The following is a 17117-nucleotide window of genomic DNA, read 5'->3' as shown; positions in this document are numbered from 1 at the left end:
ACTTCAAAAGAAAGTATTTTAATAAGTAAAAGGCATAAAAAAACTTTTCCATTTGATTGGTTTTACTTCTCAACAGTCTTTAAAGAATCAATCAAGTAAGTCAAAAAATACCTTTCAGAGTATAAAAAAGTTACAAATAAGACATTTGCTCCTACAAGCTCATGACACCACAGTATGGAACAGAGGAAAAGGGAGACACAAATTCACACTGCCCTGGGTGGCTAATTCTGCTGGTGGGTTCAAAACACAGGATTTCCCAAAACAAGAAACCAACTTTACGTCCTAGACACAGGAGGCAGGGTGCCATCCTAGCCTCCCCCAACAGCCACAATGTCCCTGGAGCACAGGCCTCCACGGTTACAGGCTACAAGTAAAGGTCTTTTTTCCTCAAATGAAAATATAGCACTGTCTAAACAGTGATCTTCCAGAATTAGGGTTTTTCTGGAATAGGAATACAGATAGAGCATTTCTAATTCTTTTTTTTTTTTTTTTGTCTTTTCCTTTTTTATCGGTACCAGGGATCGAACTCACGACCGCCTGCTTGAAAGGCAGGTGCTTATGCCGCTAAGCTAAATCCCCAGCCCTTTTTTTTTTTAATTTTTTTTTCTTTTCTTTTTTTTGTCTTTTTCATTTTTATCAGCACCGGGGATCGAACTCACGGCCGCCTGCTTGCAAGGCAGGTACTTATGCCGCTGAGCTAAATCCCCAGCCCTAGAGCATTTCTAATGTGAAACCTAAAACGATTCAAACTTTGAAGCTTTCTGAGCTCAGACATGAAATTCCTGTTGACCCAGCCAGGTATGATGGCGCACACCTGTGATCCCAGCACTTGGGAGGCTGAGGCAGGAAGATTATTGCAAGCTCAAGACCAGCCTGGGCTACCAAGGGAGCTCAAGGCCAGCTTGAACGGCATAGGGAGACCCTGTCTCACAGAGACAAAAAAAAGAAAGAAAAGAAAAGAAAGAGAAATTCCAGTTGAACTCGTGATGGATTGCTAGGGTGCAACTACACTAAAAAATTACATAAAATTACCTCTGGTCTGCATATATAAGGTATGTATGGAACATAAATGAATTTTGTGTGTCCCTTCTGCAGAGCATCTCAGTATATAAGTGCAAACATCCCAAAATCTGAAAATATCTGAAATCCGAAACACTTCGGGTCCTAAGCATTTTGGGGAAAGGTACATTCCACTTGTATTGCACAAATTAATTCTTGTTCTTGCTCAAAAAACAAACAGCAGGGACGGGGGTTTAGCACAGCAGCTTAAGTGCCTGCTTGGCAACTCGAGTTCATGAGTTCGATTCCCTGCACCAAAAAAAAAAAAAAAAGTATATATATGTATATATAAAACAGAGAAAGTAAGAGGTTCAGCTGTGAGGGCATCCAGAGCTACCTAAAAGGGAACTTCAGTTTTATTCTGAATTTCCACAAACGCAATACACATTCATCACCCTTCCTTTATTTATTTGCTAGTTTGGTGAGACAGGGTCTTGCTATGCAGTCCAGGCTGGTCTTGAACTCACTATATAGCCTAGGATGGCCCAAAATCCCAGTGATCCTCCTGCCTCAGCCTCTTGAGCCCTGGGATTATAGGTGTGTACCACCATACCTGGATAAACTACCCCTCCTATACCAGCATCTTTTTGAGTCCCAGGCTAAACCAAGTGCTTCTAAAATTTAGAAACTAATATTGTCCACAGGAGAAATAAGATCTGTGCCAATCTGCCTATGGGAGGTGGGAAGGCAGTGATGGTGCCTTTCATGGTTCTGCAAAGAAATATTAAACATGCAAAAGTTTCTCTCCTTCCAGTTTAAAAAAAAAAAACAACTCATATATATATACTGGGAATTGAACTCAGGACCTGTGTGTGGCCTGCCATTGGACTATATCCCAGGCCCAAAAGAAACATTTAAACATTTAAAGAATAAATGTGGAGGGAAAAAAGTGGGGCCAGGGTGCGACTCAGTGGTAGAGCACTTGCTTAGCATGTGTAAGGCCCTGGGTTCCATCCTTAGCACTACAAAAACCAAATCAAACCAAACCGAGGTGAAAACAAAGTAAAAGGGAGTTTTTAAAAAAAAAGGTCAAGAGCAAACAAAACAAATTCTGCCTTGTCTCCACTCAGAGCTTCTTCCCAATCAGATATTTGGTCACAAAGCCACACTTACGCAAAAAACAAACAAACAAAAAATCTTTAAGACACAAACGGATACGGCTATGCACACAGTATGTGTGTGAAGCACATTACATTGTTAATTTTAAATGGAAAGACCAAGTCTTCATCCAAACCCTGACCAGCTAGGTCTGAAGCACGCAATCAAACTCAATACAAAACCACATAGCAACAGCGTGCTGACTGCTACTCCATGGGGTGTCTGTCTGGGATCCCCTGCTGGCCCTGGAGGGCTAGTTGCACCTCAGCCCCACAGTTTCAGCTAACACAACGGACCTGGCTTTTGTCCCAACTTCAGCAGGAGTTAAAGGTTAAAAAAAAAGAACAGAAAATATTATTCTTACCCAATCAACAAAATTTATTCGGTAGAATTAAACAGCAATAAAATTCTCCCAGTATCTTCACTAAGAAAATTAAAATAAAAAGCTAAGTCAGTGAAGATTGCCATATAGATGTTTACTACCTAGTAATGCTAATAACATGGCCACGTTTCTTTGAAAGTCAGGGACACCAGAGAATACAGGTTCATCTTTTGAATTTGGAGAGCACCATCCACCAAAAGCACATGGTTCCATAAAACATGGCTGATGCACTGGTATTTCCACATTCTATAATTTGAATATTGGAAGCACTGTTTTATTCTCAAAATGTCCTTCCCGTTTTAAAAACTCATTAATGTTCTCTTAAGACATGTACCCTTAATGCCACATTTTTTTTAACTCAAGACCTTGCACTTGCCAGGCAAGTGCTTGTGCTGCTGATCTAAATCCCTGGGCCCTAATGCCACACTTTTGAAATGAAATAGCTTCCAGGTTTAGAGCCACGCTCAGGCTCGCTGAAGCTCTGGGCCAGGTGGGTGGATTTGCTCTGCCCAGGCCCACCACCTGCAGAAGCTCAGCCAGCTGATGAACCCACCATACTAACATCCTGGTCAGCCTAGAGGCCGCCTGGAGGGTAACCAGTGTGGCTTGTCCCTGGAACGACTCATCTCTTTTCTCGTCTTTGCGGCAAACCCCTCCAAGAAGACTTCAAACACACCCGGCTGAAGTTACCTTTACCCCTATCTGGATCATGATCCATTCATTCGCCAGTTCCTGATACCATTTGTAGGTCTCAAATGCACTTAAAATCTAATATAATACACGCAAAAACGAACTCACCATTTCTGAGATTCCCTGCAAATCCAGGTTCTCTGATGTTTCCTATTTAGTGGATGAGCCCACCCTGTAAGTCCAAATGCACAAGCAAGAGCCCTAGAAATGGCCCTCTTGTCCTCCTCACCTGCCCCGTGAGTACTTCACACAGTCACTTCTGTCCACACCTGTTGCATGGCCCCTTCACCTCACCCCTACTCATTCAACTGAACTTTTCTCATTCCCACCTTACACTCAACTGGTGGCCTATCACCAACACCTCAAGTGCCAGTTTTGCTGACCACCCCCTGCTCCTTCCTGCTGGCATGACACTCCTTGTCACAGCTTCTTGAGATTCTACACACTAACACTTTGAGGACAGCCTTCTAAACCCCCCGTTCTCTACAGAGCTCTCTGACCAATTCTCTGTTGCCTCAATAGGTAACCTCTTCCTCTTCCTTAAAGACTGTGTGTTGCCCCTCTTCTTTCCAGACTTAAGTCTTCTTTCCAGACTTAATCCACTCCTCATTTCTAGGTCTCTCTAAATGTATTTACCAACTCTCAGTTTCAGCTATGCTCTTTCCTTTGAGGTTTAGACATGTCCTATACGCCCTTCAAATTCCACACGGCCCACATGGAATTCACCGTCTTTCCCTCCCCTTGGCCCACCTTCTCCTTCACCAGGATCATTGCCCTGAGGGGGACATCACCACCTGACAGCCAGGTTCCACATGTGAGTATGCTTCTCAACTTCTCCCCTTCATTCCCACACGGACTGCCCATTTCCCACCTAACCAGAAGTCTCCTTTTTTTGTTCTTGCTACAGCAGCTTCTGGTTAAGGCCATCAATACTGTTTGATCATTCCTTCAACTACTTAACACATTTATGTCAGGCTCCTACTATGTGCTGGATGCCTCAGCTATAGTCAGGTAGGTCCTTGCCCTCAGGAAGCTTATACTTTCATGGTAAATTGAGCCTTACTATTAGGCATCTGTAACAAGGGATAAGGTGCAAAGGGTTATAAATGTATAGAGTTTTAAGATACTAGGTGAGCACAGAAAAAAGCACCATATCCTGCTTTACTTAGGAATATTTACTAAGCAAGCTCCATCTCCTTGAGCAGCTGAGGGAAGTGTCTTACACAGGGCCCACCATGTTAGGCCTAGAGACAAGAAAGTTTGATGCACAGAGAGTCACAGAGGATAGAGATGGTTGGAATAGACAAAGTGAGAAGGGTAGAGGCGAGACTTCAGCTGCACTCATATTACGTAGGCAACTGGAGAGCCCTGAAGGGTGTTGAGAAGTCAGAGATGAGAGGGGAAGAGATCATCCTGTCGGTGGTGGATTTATAAGGGACTTGGCAAGACCTCTGGAGGAACGTGCGTTAGGAAGACACTGTGGCAACCCAAGGAATACACAGTAGCCTGGGGATTAAGAGGCCGGGAAATACTAAACGCAGGCCAGTTTCTAGGCAGGATGAAGAGGAAAGAGGAGATGCTGCTAATGCCTCTTGAGAGCAGGTCATTCCCTCAAGCTTCAAGCTTTCCCCTAGGGTGGCCCCCTGCACACTTTTCAAGTTGTAATAAGGCAGCTGTTTATCCAGGATTAAGCAGTACAAAAGATGTCACTACTGACGGTACTGCATCTGCGTTTAAACAGGCTTTGTTTCAGAACTCTGGAGCTGCAGATTAAATTCATTCAATTAATGGAAAAATGTACACCAGTCGTCACTGCCAAACCTTACCCCAATGAGACTTACTTTCTCTGAGGAAAAGTCCGACCTCGCTTTCTAAAGACTCGGTTTACTTTTAAACTATTATACTAAACCACTAAACCACCTCACCCCAACTTTTAAACATTTTTTCCTGAAGCATTTTTAAGTTTTTAACATTACAAACACGCTGTGCAATGACGGAGTTGCATTTTTCTCAAATAGACAATAGCAAGCAAATAAATACGCAAATATCTATCATTATTATCACTTCCTCCCAGGCCCTCTCCTGCCCGATCCAGCCCTGAGAGATCCGACGGCCACCAAGACCCGCTCCAAGGCAGAAGTCTTTCTGTCTTTTCTCGATAGCGGCCGGGGTGGGAGGCCCTATACAGGGCCATCCTGATTACTGTTCTGGGATCGAGCGAGGACGCGCTGGGTATCTTCCGCCAAGCAAACCTGGGGAAATTTGCTTTCACTCACGGAAGGGAGAGCTCTCGTCCATCGGCCTTCCTCAGGCCTCTAAGACACGAGCCTGGCAGGCCGCCAGCCGAGGGACGCCCTCCTCGTCTCAGGCATTGGCACCTCCCCGCCCCGTCTTATCCCTTATGGCCTCACACAAACGACGCTAAAAAAGCTGGGACCTTTGCCTCGGATTTAGTCTAGACGTCGCCATCCCAGCACGAACACTCTGCACTCCGACACCTTCATAGAAGCCATCTTGCGCAAAAGGCGACCGCTTTCTTTTGACTCTCGCGCCAACCCGTAGAGCGAGGACGCCGCCGGGAAGTGGTGCGCAAGAACGGAAGTTTGAAACACTAGCTTCCGATGATTGCCTGCCCCGCCTCCTTACAAGAGCGATCTATTGGCTGCGGCTCACGATCTTGTGATCTCGCGAGAGGTGGCTGAGGGGCGGCCATCAGAGCGTCTGCCCTCACGCTCCCCGCCCCGCCCCCGCTTCGACCGCGGTTTCTGCCTCCGCCTCCCCCTGCTTGGCGCCTGCCGCCGCCGCCCCTCCCCGGCCCCGGGAGCGGCCGTGGAGTCCCCGCCGCCCACAGCGCGTTGCGCGGGAGGCGGGATCGGCACGGTAAGATGGCCGCGGCAGGCCCTGGCGGCCAAGCCGAGTGGGACCTGGCGACAGGCCGGGGTCTGGGAGTCGGAGGCCGGAGGTTAGGGGTCGGGGGCCCGGGGCCTGACCGGGCGGCTTGGGCTGCAGATTGGGGGCCGGAGGTCGAGGCCCAGGAGTCTGGGGTTGGCGGTGTGAGGTCAGAAGCTGGGGCTGGAGGCCGGCGTCCGGCCGCGCTGCCTGCGCTGGGGGCTTACAGGCCAGAGGCGTGAGCTGCCCGGACTTGGGCTTCTTGCTGCCGTCTTCTACCCAGCGCGGCGCAGGCGGGCTTGCTTACCCGCTGCGGGCTAGAGACCAGCGTTCGCGGCTGGGGTGGACGCCGGGCAGCACGAGGTGAAGTTACTGGAAGCGTGCATCTTTCACTGTGACAGTGACTTTTAAAACAAAACTGCCTTAAAGCGGACGGAACTGCAGGACGTTAGCTACCGCTTAGAATATTTGTCTCCGTTGACCGTGTAACTGCTGGAGTTCGAGGCTGCTGCACTCCTGAAAATCAGAAATGCTTTTGGTAACTTCACTTAGGCTCCCGAATGGCGCCAGTGTAATAGCCAATTACACGTGGAAACGGAGAGGAAGGTGCTTGGATGGGGGCTCTTTCCAGATTGGTCTTTAGCTTATCTGTGATCTGTAAATTGAGTTTGATCTGGTGAGTTTTGCAGTTAACCTGTGACTGGGAGAAGTGTCTGTGTGACAGCGCCGCCCATTTTTATCTCGCGCCTTCCTTGTGGCACTTGAGCACAGTTTCTGCTGCTGACATCTCACTGTCTGCCTAATCTCTCAAGTTCTGATGTCCCCCAACTAATGTGGCCCCTTTTCTCTCCCTAGGGCCACTCCCTCCCTGGCTGTAGTCTTGGCTTTAAAAGACTTGTGTGGTGGCAGGGACCCTAATTGTTCCCAGTGTGGAGCCTGTGACCTGTCATTCAGATACCTGACTTGCTCTGCTCCTCCAACCTGTTCTGCTCCCAGCCTTCCCTCTTTGTTTGTGGTCCCAACCTCCAACGCCTCAAGCTTGAAACCTCTGATCTCTGATTGTCCTCCATTCTTTCCTTTCTTTTATTCTTTCACGTTCCATCCAGCAGCAGCCAGCCATTGACTCAGCTTCTTAACGTGGGGTAGTTCGGATTTCTTCTGCTTTTCTGTCTTCACTGGGATGTCTCCTTGCTGAACATGCCTCAGCTTTTGCCACCCAACCTTTATCCCATTGTCAGGAAACCAGAACAAATTTTTAATTGTTTTAATTTGTTGAAGCAAATTAGTTCATACTGTGCTGTGTACAAATATCCATAATGTATATGTAAGTGACAAAGTGTGGTAACAGCAGGCAGTGGTGCCTCAGCACCCACTTCCAAGGAAAGGCCAGCCAGGGCTCCTGGAGCAGGCACAGGTGCCCCTGTGATCTCCACCTTCTTGCCCACCTCGCACAGGTAACCACCTCCCAGTGTCAGATTCCATGCCTTTACTTAAAAGTACAGAACAAAAACACTTTTGTCTCAGGTATTTATTGTTAAGACATATACTGTGTCATTTTTCTTGTATTTGTTCTTTTGAAAACTTGTGCCACACTTGGACTTCTGCTTTAACTTCAGTATCATTTTATGAGTTATCCATGTGATTCTGTGTGATTTTGTTCATTTTTAACTGCTTTATTTCATTGTGTATCGCAACCACAATCACTTCTCAAACCTGAGTATCTCTGAAACCAAAAGTTGTTGTTGTTTTTTTTAACCTATTTGGTGATAAAACCAGACTTAGCAAAGTCTAATGTCCTCCCTTGCACTTAGTACAAACACAAACACATTTCAGTGAAGAAATAGCAGCCCTGGTTATGGAGTGCTGGCCCATATACTAGAGAGGCTATCCTAAAATGGATCGGAAGTTTTGCCACATCACTTGTGCACAGTCTGAAAAGCTCTGAATACCAGAACACAGCTGTCCCAAGACTTTGAGGTGCAGATTCTGTGTGCCACAGTTCCTCTGTCCATGCCTTTGTTGAGTACTGGCATAAGTGACTCTCATATCTTTTGTCCATCCGTGTAATGTATCTATGAGCTGAGTTGTCTATGTTGTGTGCATTCTGATGGGTTTTTTCAGGATGTAGATTTAGCAGGACTGGAATAGCTGAGCTGTGCGGCTTTACAGAGAATGCTTGACTCCATATCTTCTTTAATACTTGGCATTGTCAGGTTTCTTTCTTTCTTTCTTTTTTGGTCTTTTTCTTTTTTATCGGTACCGGGGATCGAATTCACTACCACACACTTGCAAGGCAGGTGCTTATGCCACTGAGCTAAATCCCCAGCCCGCCCTGGTTTCTTAATTTTTGTCAGTCTGATGACATAGGATTGCCTCCTTTATCAAATGCCATGGCTTGCAGTTTAGCTTTTAGCTCTGCACTGGCGGCTTTCACACTCAGCAGCCATCGGTGACACCTCCCTGGGTTTGTAAGGTCTTTCTCCTTCTGACTCTAGCCAACCTCTTAACTGCTTAAATCAACATCTTTAGTTTCTTTGTTACATATCCTAGAGGTTGGAGTGCATGCAGTCAGACTTTGCTGGTGTTCCTCAAACAAGCGTTTGGGTCTCAGGCCCTTTGTGCTGTTTCCAAGATTAAAAGTATCTTTCTTTGTGTCCCTCTTTTTTAATTGTTATATGTTGCAGCACATAGTATTTACATTTTGGGAGTAGATATTGGAACATATATAGATTCTCGCTTCTAACTAAACTGGCTATATTTACTTTTTTAAGTGATCATGATGGAAATAAAATTCTCAACCAATTATTATGTTTTCCTTTAGAAATAAATCAGAATGAGTTATGCGGAAAAGCCCGATGAAATTACAAAAGATGAGTGGATGGAAAAGCTCAATAACTTACATGTCCAGCGAGCAGACATGAATCGTCTCATCATGAACTACCTGGTCACAGGTAACAGCTTGCTAGAAAGATAAAGATGCCCGTGCTTGAACAGGGTTCTTCCTTTTTGTCCAAATGGTGTTCTGCTGCTTAAGCTACATGGAAAAGTTATATTGTGTTTGCCCGTTATAAAAACAATGCTGGACTGGAGATACAGCTCAGTGGCTCAGCACCTGCCTGGAAGTGTGAGGTTGTGAATTCAATTCCCTGTACCATAAACCAACAACAACAACAAAAAACAGTGCTAGCTTGACAGATTCATAAATTATCATGTTAAAGATGGCCTTTTCTGCAGGTAAAATAATGATCCCAGGTCTCTGAGATCATTTAAGGCAAAACCTGTTGTTTGGCCTTTGACAATCAAGACCATTGAAATTGTTCTGAAATGCATTTAAAGACCAAATAATTTTTATCTTCTGGCTAGGCCAATTAAGTGGAGTGGCCTCTTTCCAAGTGTACGCACCCTAAAAGAGGGAAGGGGGAAAGGGGCAGGAATATGTAGAAGAAAACAGCTTTCAGACCCTTCCTCCTCCTCCTGCTGGGAGGAAGAAGGTCACTGTTGGTGCTGGTGAGAAAATGTCAGAGTTTTCAAAAAGCACAAAATGAAAAATCCTATTAATGCTCGGTCCATCTACCAAGTTCATGTCTGTGAGGATTGTTTAGCAAGGCGGTGAGAAATGTGGTCCTGTAGTTGTAGTGGGAGGAAGGATATATATGCTTTGATATAGGACAGAGTCACAGGCTTATACTAAGCCAGGGAGTCACCAGGTCCCTGCAGGTGAAGCCCGTGGGAGGTGCAGCACTCCCGAGAAGGCTCATCTAGTTTGTCTGGGTCATCAGGAGCCAGACCTCGGCTCCGGCATCCAGACCTGTAATCCCGGCCTGCTTCCAGGTGCTCACACGGACACTGCTTAGCAGTCATTCTAGCCTCTGGCTGCTGGTTCAGGGCCTTTTGGATGAAGTGGAAAGGAACAGAGTACAGGCTCCTTGGTCCTGTCTTTTGAGGGCTTACCCTGTAAATCACAGCAGTACAAGTTTGTAAGAAAGAGGTTGATATCAGGGGATTTATAGACGCAGTTGGGCTTTCTAGAGATGCAAAGATTGTAATAAATCCCTGCCACCTCTCCTACCAGTGAGAATAGTTTTTATCTTTAGAGGGCTTTAAGGAAGCAGCAGAAAAATTTCGAATGGAATCTGGAATTGAACCAAGTGTGGATCTAGAAACACTAGATGAACGGATCAAGATTCGGGAGATGATTTTGAAGGGTCAGATTCAGGAGGCCATCGCCTTGATCAACAGCCTCCACCCAGAGCTCTTGGACACAAACCGGTATCTTTACTTTCATCTGCAGGTAAGTCCCAGCAGAGGAGTCTGGTGTGGACACCTCGTAAGTAAAGATGGCTTGCAGAGACTCCGAAATAAGAGGCTGATTTGCATTGATTGAACATTGCTTTAGTTTGCATGTGGACAGGATTGAGTTAGCTGCTGTTTTAAGTATTTTAGAAGCTGCTGTTTGAGTGCAAATTTAAGAACTCAGATGCTAGGAAGGCTCTTCCTTGGGTTATACTTCTTTTCGGTTCTGTTCTGTTCTTTTCTTTTCTTTCTTTCTTGCAGTGCCAGGGATGGAGCCCAGGGCCTTGTGCATGCTGGGCGAGCGCTCTGTCACTGAGCTCTCCTCCGGTCCCACACAGTGTCCTGGTCACTGGCAGCAGTGCGTGGTGGTGTTGGCACACATAGCATCATTCACCTGGGTGTGTGCCGTCTAAGCTCCTCTGTCTTTGCCATTGCCAGCAACAGCATCTGATTGAGCTGATTCGCCAGCGTGAGACGGAGGCAGCGCTGGAATTTGCCCAGACACAGCTGGCAGAGCAGGGCGAGGAAAGCAGAGAGTGCCTCACAGAGATGGAACGCACCCTGGCCCTGCTGGCCTTTGACAGCCCCGAGGAGTCGCCCTTCGGGGACCTTCTCCACATGATGCAGAGGCAAAAGGTATCCGGCAGTAAGAGGGCAGTCATTTTTCACCTTCATAGGTGTTCAGAGTTCAGAGTTCCTTGTAAGAGGATGATGTAAGTGCCACATTCGTGGCTTCGGGCAAGGCCTGTCTTCTGGGCTGATGGCACTGTGGGGGATAGTGGCACTGCCTTCCTAAATTTACCTTAACATTCTTCCTGTTTGCAAACTTAGAAAACAGTGATCTTAAGTATTGTCTGTATTTTCTTCTGAAATGTTCTCCTTGCTGTCACTCCTGTGTCCAGCGGAGTATGACAGCTCGTTGCTTGCCCAGACACAGGTTCCCCTTCTCCTGCATGCCGACTGTCCTCTCTGAGGACCGTGTATCGGGAGGCCTGCCAGCCCTTGAAGGTCCACTTGGGATGTTTCCTTACAGTATGACAGGAGAGAAGTTGCACTGCCCGCTGTGCTGGCCTCTCCTGTCTCACAGGTCTCTATACTGAGTTCCAGAGACTTACAGGATTTAACTGGCCTTGAGGCTGCCTGTGACATTTGCTGACCAGCCTCTAGAAACTGCCGCATTTAGTGTCCCCAGAGTGGCTCACAGTTACGGGTTTAATGTTTAAGTGAATAACAGACTTCTCATGCTAATTGATTCCTAAGAGTATAAAATGTATATTATTAATAAACTGCTGTACTTGAAGTGTGTTGTCATCTTTATGGGATGTGTCTATTTTCCAGGTATGGAGTGAAGTTAACCAAGCTGTTCTAGATTATGAGAATCGAGAATCAACACCCAAGCTGGCAAAATTACTGAAGCTGCTACTTTGGGCTCAGAATGAGCTGGACCAGAAGAAAGTAAAATATCCCAAAATGACAGACCTCAGCAAGGGTGTGATCGAGGAGCCCAAGTAGAGCCAGTGCCCATAGACCCTGGCGCTGTCACGATGGCACAGGACTCAGCTCCCCTCGGACTGTGACGGAAAGATTTCCACTGCAGTAGAGAACCCTCTCCCCCTACCTTTTTTTTTTTTTTTTTTTGGACCCAGAATCTTTAAAGGGAACGTGTCCCTTTTAAATGCTGGCAAACCCACGCGAAAGACACCCTGGAAGTCTGAGCCATCCGTGCACCTCGGCACACCCTCAGGCTTTCAGCGCCTTGCCAGTTACTACCCAGTGCTCCTGTGTGTGGCTCCTGCGGGCTTAGCTCATCGCTGAGTGCTGCGTCGTTAGGGAACCCCAGTTAAACTTAGGGCCTCCCACTCGGAGGACGGGAAGAGCACTGACCCTTTCGCTTTCTTTCAGCTTGCGGGCAGACAGTATGTCTCTTTGATTTTGCCAAGTCCTGTCAGGCCTTTATCTTCAGTTTTTCCTTACCCTTTCTTTTTCAATTATTTTTTGTTCCATTTTTCATAGGAAAGAATATATAAATTTAAATCCTAATTCAAAGATGACTTTTGTGCAAGGGTATTGAGTTTGGCTTGTTTTTCCCTTTTGGTCCAACTTGTGTGGCTTTTGGGGAGATGTGTATGTGTGAGGGGTGGGGCTGTGTGTTTTTTAATTTTTTAAATATATATTTTGGTGCTGTATGTGAAGAGAGACTTGTTTATAGATCAATGAACCATCTCTTGTAGGCATATTTGTTGAAAATAAAGGTTTCTCTTTGATTTCAAGAATGACCAAAACTGCCTCTGAAAAGCTGTCCCTCATCTCAGGCAGTCTAGCTCAGGGCTTGCTTTCCCTGTACCCACACAGTGACATCACCTGTCCCTGCCGCTTTGCCCAGTCTACAAGGTTAGGAGTGTTGTTGGCGACAGGTAGCCCTGGTGCTGGTGAGGGGTACGATCCCAAGTGTGGGGTGGTCAGCATTCACCACCATCTTCAGCCAAAAACATAGCTTTTAAAAAAAGTTCCAGAATTTACCACATTTGCCCTGTAAAACTCCTATTCCCTCTAACTGATTTTTCTTCTCAATGCCAAGAGAGGTAGTAACTAAAGGTCGGTCACACGGAAGGTGGTGACTGCTGAAGCCCGTGTGGAGTAGGGCAGAGCAGCTCAAGGCACGGGCAGCTGAAAGGTGAGTGGGGGCAGAGTGGCTTCCTAATGACTGCACTGGCTCGCTGTGTCTGTTACAGAAAGCAGGAGTAAAGGTAAAGGACCTGTCCCCTGGAGATGGCAGTGAAGAGGCCAAAAGCCTCACTGGCTCCAAGTAAGGGAGGAGAAGTGCCATTAAGAAAGAGAGCGTACCGACAGGTAATGCACAGTTGCAGGAGGCGCTGGGGTGGCCCAGCAGAGCGCATCACTCGTGTACTGGGTTCCAGCCAGCTGACAATCACACCCCTGCCTCATGTTACTGGTCAGAATGCTTCTGTCTACTCAAGGTTAGAATAAGCAGATTCCAAGCACCCTGCTCTTAACCAGCATCAGGACTCAGCAGAGGGACAACTGAGGCACAGCCCTGAAATTGTGACCACGCAAAACATTGGCTTTCAGCACTGCTCTAACAAGGTCCCCTGTGCCTAGGCCACTGCCAGAAATCCAAATACACGTGCACCCTGAACTGCATGAGACAGTCACTGAGGGCATTGTGACCTGTTTGTCACACTGGACCTCACCGGCCCATTTCCTTCCTGTCTTCCACCAAACGAATATAGTGAGTGGGCTTTCGTTGTGGGTCCGAGAACTCGGCCCTCTAAGCTGAAATGCAGAACTTTGGGAATAAAGGCCCAGTCCTGTGTCAGTCCTTCGTGCTGAGGCCTAGCGTGGGTGACTTAGTGTCTCAGAAAGTTACAAAATGGATTCCTGGTACCAAAAAAAAAAACGGAGATTTAGCACGGTGCAAAGGCTCAGAGTTCAATTCATAGTGCTATAAAAACAAAACCAAGAAACCTCTGTGTTTTTGGAAGAGCACCAGGCAATCAGCATGTTACTACCTTTTATTTGTGTGTATAAGATCTTTCCATGGATAATGAGTGTGGAACCTGCTTGACATGTTCTTGTAGTTTGAGGATGTGTGTAACCAGTAGTGACAAGAAGTCCATCCTGTAGGAGTGATTCGTAGACTGTGGAACAGGAATGGGGCTTGTCATGTGCATGAAATAGTATTAAGTGGCGTAGGTGTTTTTTAGCTAAATCAGCCAGTGCTAGGGTCACCGTGCGCCACACAGGTGGCCGCACAGCCAGGCTGTGTGCTGTGCCCTGTCCCAGGGCCTCCGTGAGCGTCTTCACAGGCTTCCCTGCCTCCCCTGGCTGCAGCCTCCACTGCAGGGAGAGAGCAAGGTGAGCTACTTTGGCACTGTGGATGCTCGGTTCCTCTGCTCTGTCTCATTTGTATCTTACTATTGGGTTTGTTAAAATGTAGTTACATTTGACAGTAGTTTATTCTTACACCTTCTGGTAGAAAGTGCCTTAATATTCTAGTATTCTCTTTCTGTATCATAAGGCCATATGAGGAGAAATCCCTAGTTCGGAACTTTCTGAAGCATGGGAATTGATGCAAAACAAATGAGAACTTTTTTTTTGACGAAGCTTGAATTATTTTCTGAATCTCAAAGAGGCAAATGTTGGTTGGAGCCAGTGTTTCAGACCAGAGTCTCTGGAGCCTGTGGCTAAAGTCTGGTGGCCCTAGCTGCACAGAAACTGCAAGTCAGAGTCCATCCACGTAAGAGGGGCATCCTGAGCATCTGATGAGGCCATGCAGTGTCTTCGCTTCCTTGTCTGCACTGTGTGGAGGAAGCACAGCTCCAGAAGGGTTAGATACTCTGTGATGAAAACATGAGTATGTCTTCAGGATGTGACACGAGATCGCCTTCTAGGTTGTTGTTGTCCAGTTGATCTAAACAAAAACCACGTTAAAGTGTCGGGTTGTCCAGTTGATCTAAACAAAAACCATGTTAAAGTATCGGGTGCCGGTGGCCTGTGAGATGCACTTATGTGGAGCAGGGCATCGAGGTGTGGATACCACCTGCTGTCGCTGGCCTTAACTCACTGCTGCTTTGTTGGTGTGTTTTATTTTGAAGCCGTGGTGGTGGTGGTGGTGGGTATGTCTTTGTTTCAGATGTGTGTTGCTTTTCTCAGATGTGTAGTAAATTGTGTTGTCAGCAGTTAGTTGTGTAAAGTCACAGCAGGCAGAATCGCTGCTTTTATAGCCCGTTCTTAACTTGGTAGTAAAGTTTGCACACTTTTCTAGAATGGTCATCTCAAAGCTCTTTTTTTCCTTTCAGAAAGATACATAGATAAGAACAGAGGAACATTACACTAGCACATTTTTTATTGCAAGTTGGTATCTTAGAATTGGAAAGGTAAAAAGAAACTTCAGTTTCATGTAACTGTTCTCCAACATTATTTATATTTTTACCAGAGAGTCTCCAAGATCAAACACTTAAGAACTCTTGCGCCATCCGCCAGGACCCCTGCCTCAGTGGACGGCAGTGTCTGGGCCGTGCTTTTCAGCCTTCGCAGGAGGGCCGCCACGAGGCGCCTAATGGGGAAATGTGCGGAAGGCTGCACCGCGCCAAGCGGTGGCCCGGTTGGGTCCCATGCCTGTTCACTTGGTGAGAGAGCACAGAGCATTGCTGTCCCTGTGACGTACAAAATCATGGGGCTGAGCTGATAGCAGGATGCCCTCTTGCTCCTGAAGGATGCATGCTCGCTCACCATGCTCATTGTCAGGGGGGCCTTGGTGTGAGCTGTGCACAGCAGCCTGACCGTCCCCTGCCCTGTGACCTGCCCGTCAGACACCCCATCTCCAGGATGGGATGCCATCCTTGCCTGTGGCTTTTTATTTGTGTGAAAGGAGAAACTGTTGGAATGGCCCTTGGAGCAACTCACTTTGGTGACTTCTGTGAGTGAAATGGCGGGAGCTGGTGCCCATCATGGAAGGCACAGACTTGCTCTGGTGGCAGTAAAGTGCGGGCCACGCACCTGCTAAATGACATCAGGTGCCTGTGTGGCACCAGAGATGAGACACGGGCCTGGGACACGTGTGGCTGTTGAACAGGAACGTGGGCTGCTGGTTTATCTGTGGCTTGTCGATGTCTACTATTTGCAAGGACAAGGTCCAGCATGACTACATCGCAGGAAAAAAGCTGTCCTGCACCCTGCTGTGAATGTGAAAAAATGAATGGGCTCTGTCCACTTGTTTCCTCCGAGGATGACTCTCATGTATGTGGGTCAAACTTCGAGCTCACCTGCCCAGCCCCCTGGGGAACCTTGAGACCAGCATTTACAGCTGCAGGGAAGATGCCCCTGGAGTGCAGCTGTGCACTGTGCCACGTGCTCCCACCTGCATCCACAGGGAACCCTGCACCAAGACCCCGGGACAGACACCACCAGCTGCCATCCCTCCCCACATGGACAGGTGTTGGGCACCACGATCATCTTACAGCTGGCCTTCAGATGGGAAGCCTGCTGACCTGTCCTCAAGGACCTATGTGGAGGGTCATGAGGGCTGTGGGAGGCACCGGTGGTGGCAGCCAGAGTGGCGAGGGCCATCTGCCACACAGACTTGGGCCCCTGCTTGGCCACAGGCTCATGAGAGCCGCAGGTCTTCATCTCTGAGCTGTCCAGTTAGGAATCTTGACAGTGGAACTTGTGAGATTCAGACCGAAGTCACCAGCGCCTTGGACAGAAGGAGCCATCCAGAGCCTGGAGGATTCTTCCGCCTACAGAGCTTGTGCCACACGGTCAGCTCGTCAGGAGCCTGCCCTGGTTTCCAGTGGAGCTGTGCAGCGCGCTGTCCCAGTTTCCAGTGCTTAGTCCAGGAGGCGGCCCCCTGTTCGTAGGGGGTCACTTCATGCAAATTATGTCCAACACTGAGATCTTACAGGTGTTGGGCAGTAACAGTGGAAAAGTATGTTAATATTTCCGTCTTCTGTATTCAGACTTCTCGTCTTCAGATCTTACATGTTGGGCTGGGAAGCAGGTCGAGATTAAGGGGGACACTCTATCCATAAAACGTGTCATCTAGAACCATCCTTCCCTCCCCTGCACCCTCCGGAGGGATGGCGATGGAGGCTGGCAGAGAGAGGGCATGACAGAAGCAGAGAGGTGTGAATTACCGGAGAGGAAATGCATGGTGTCGAGTCTCCCTACGGCAGCACTTGGGGTA

At 47.5% G+C, this 17117-nt stretch overlaps 2 protein-coding genes across 3 annotated transcripts in view; one reads left to right on the top strand and one right to left on the bottom strand.

Moving 5' to 3' along the window:
• Window positions 1–5810, bottom strand: part of Dido1 (death inducer-obliterator 1) — a 54848-nt gene extending 49038 nt beyond the window's left edge. The window contains exon 1 of the mRNA XM_003462811.5: window positions 5667–5810. The gene's annotated coding sequence lies outside the window, so the exon portion shown is untranslated. The remainder of the gene's footprint in view (window positions 1–5666) is intronic.
• Window positions 5811–5909: 99 nt separating this feature from the next.
• On the top strand, window positions 5910–12693 carry Gid8 (GID complex subunit 8 homolog). 2 transcript variants are annotated; one of them, XM_003462810.5, is made up of 5 exons: window positions 5910–6109; window positions 8940–9069; window positions 10213–10409; window positions 10850–11047; window positions 11750–12693. In XM_003462810.5, the coding sequence occupies exons 2-5, from the start codon at window positions 8952–8954 to the stop codon at window positions 11921–11923; spliced, it is 687 nt and encodes a 228-aa protein (XP_003462858.1). In that variant the 5' UTR covers window positions 5910–6109; window positions 8940–8951; the 3' UTR covers window positions 11924–12693. The 2 variants fall into 2 exon arrangements, with proteins under 2 accessions (XP_003462858.1, XP_013000090.1); XM_013144636.2 differs by lacking the exon at window positions 5910–6109 and adding an exon at window positions 6119–6191.
• Window positions 12694–17117: the final 4424 nt, after the last annotated feature.

This window comes from Cavia porcellus, unplaced genomic scaffold (genome assembly GCF_034190915.1).
Source record: "Cavia porcellus strain 051 isolate PalLab524CR breed Dunkin Hartley unplaced genomic scaffold, mCavPor4.1 scaffold_5, whole genome shotgun sequence".
Classification (NCBI taxonomy): domain Eukaryota; kingdom Metazoa; phylum Chordata; class Mammalia; order Rodentia; family Caviidae; genus Cavia; species Cavia porcellus.
The sequence above is the reverse complement of the archived record's forward strand: the minus strand, read 5'-3'. Positions and strand labels throughout refer to the sequence as shown.

What these genes read in the sequence shown, in the direction of transcription:
- Gid8 (XM_003462810.5), top strand. Translation starts at nt 8,952, where the DNA reads ATGAGTTATGCGGAAAAGCCCGATGAAATTACAAAAGATGAGTGGATG. An exon ending in ATCTTTACTTTCATCTGCAG is followed by an intron (nt 10,410 to 10,849) that starts GTAAGTCCCAGC and finishes TGCCATTGCCAG; the next exon opens with CAACAGCATCTGATTGAGCT. An exon ending in ACATGATGCAGAGGCAAAAG is followed by an intron (nt 11,048 to 11,749) that starts GTATCCGGCAGT and finishes TCTATTTTCCAG; the next exon opens with GTATGGAGTGAAGTTAACCA.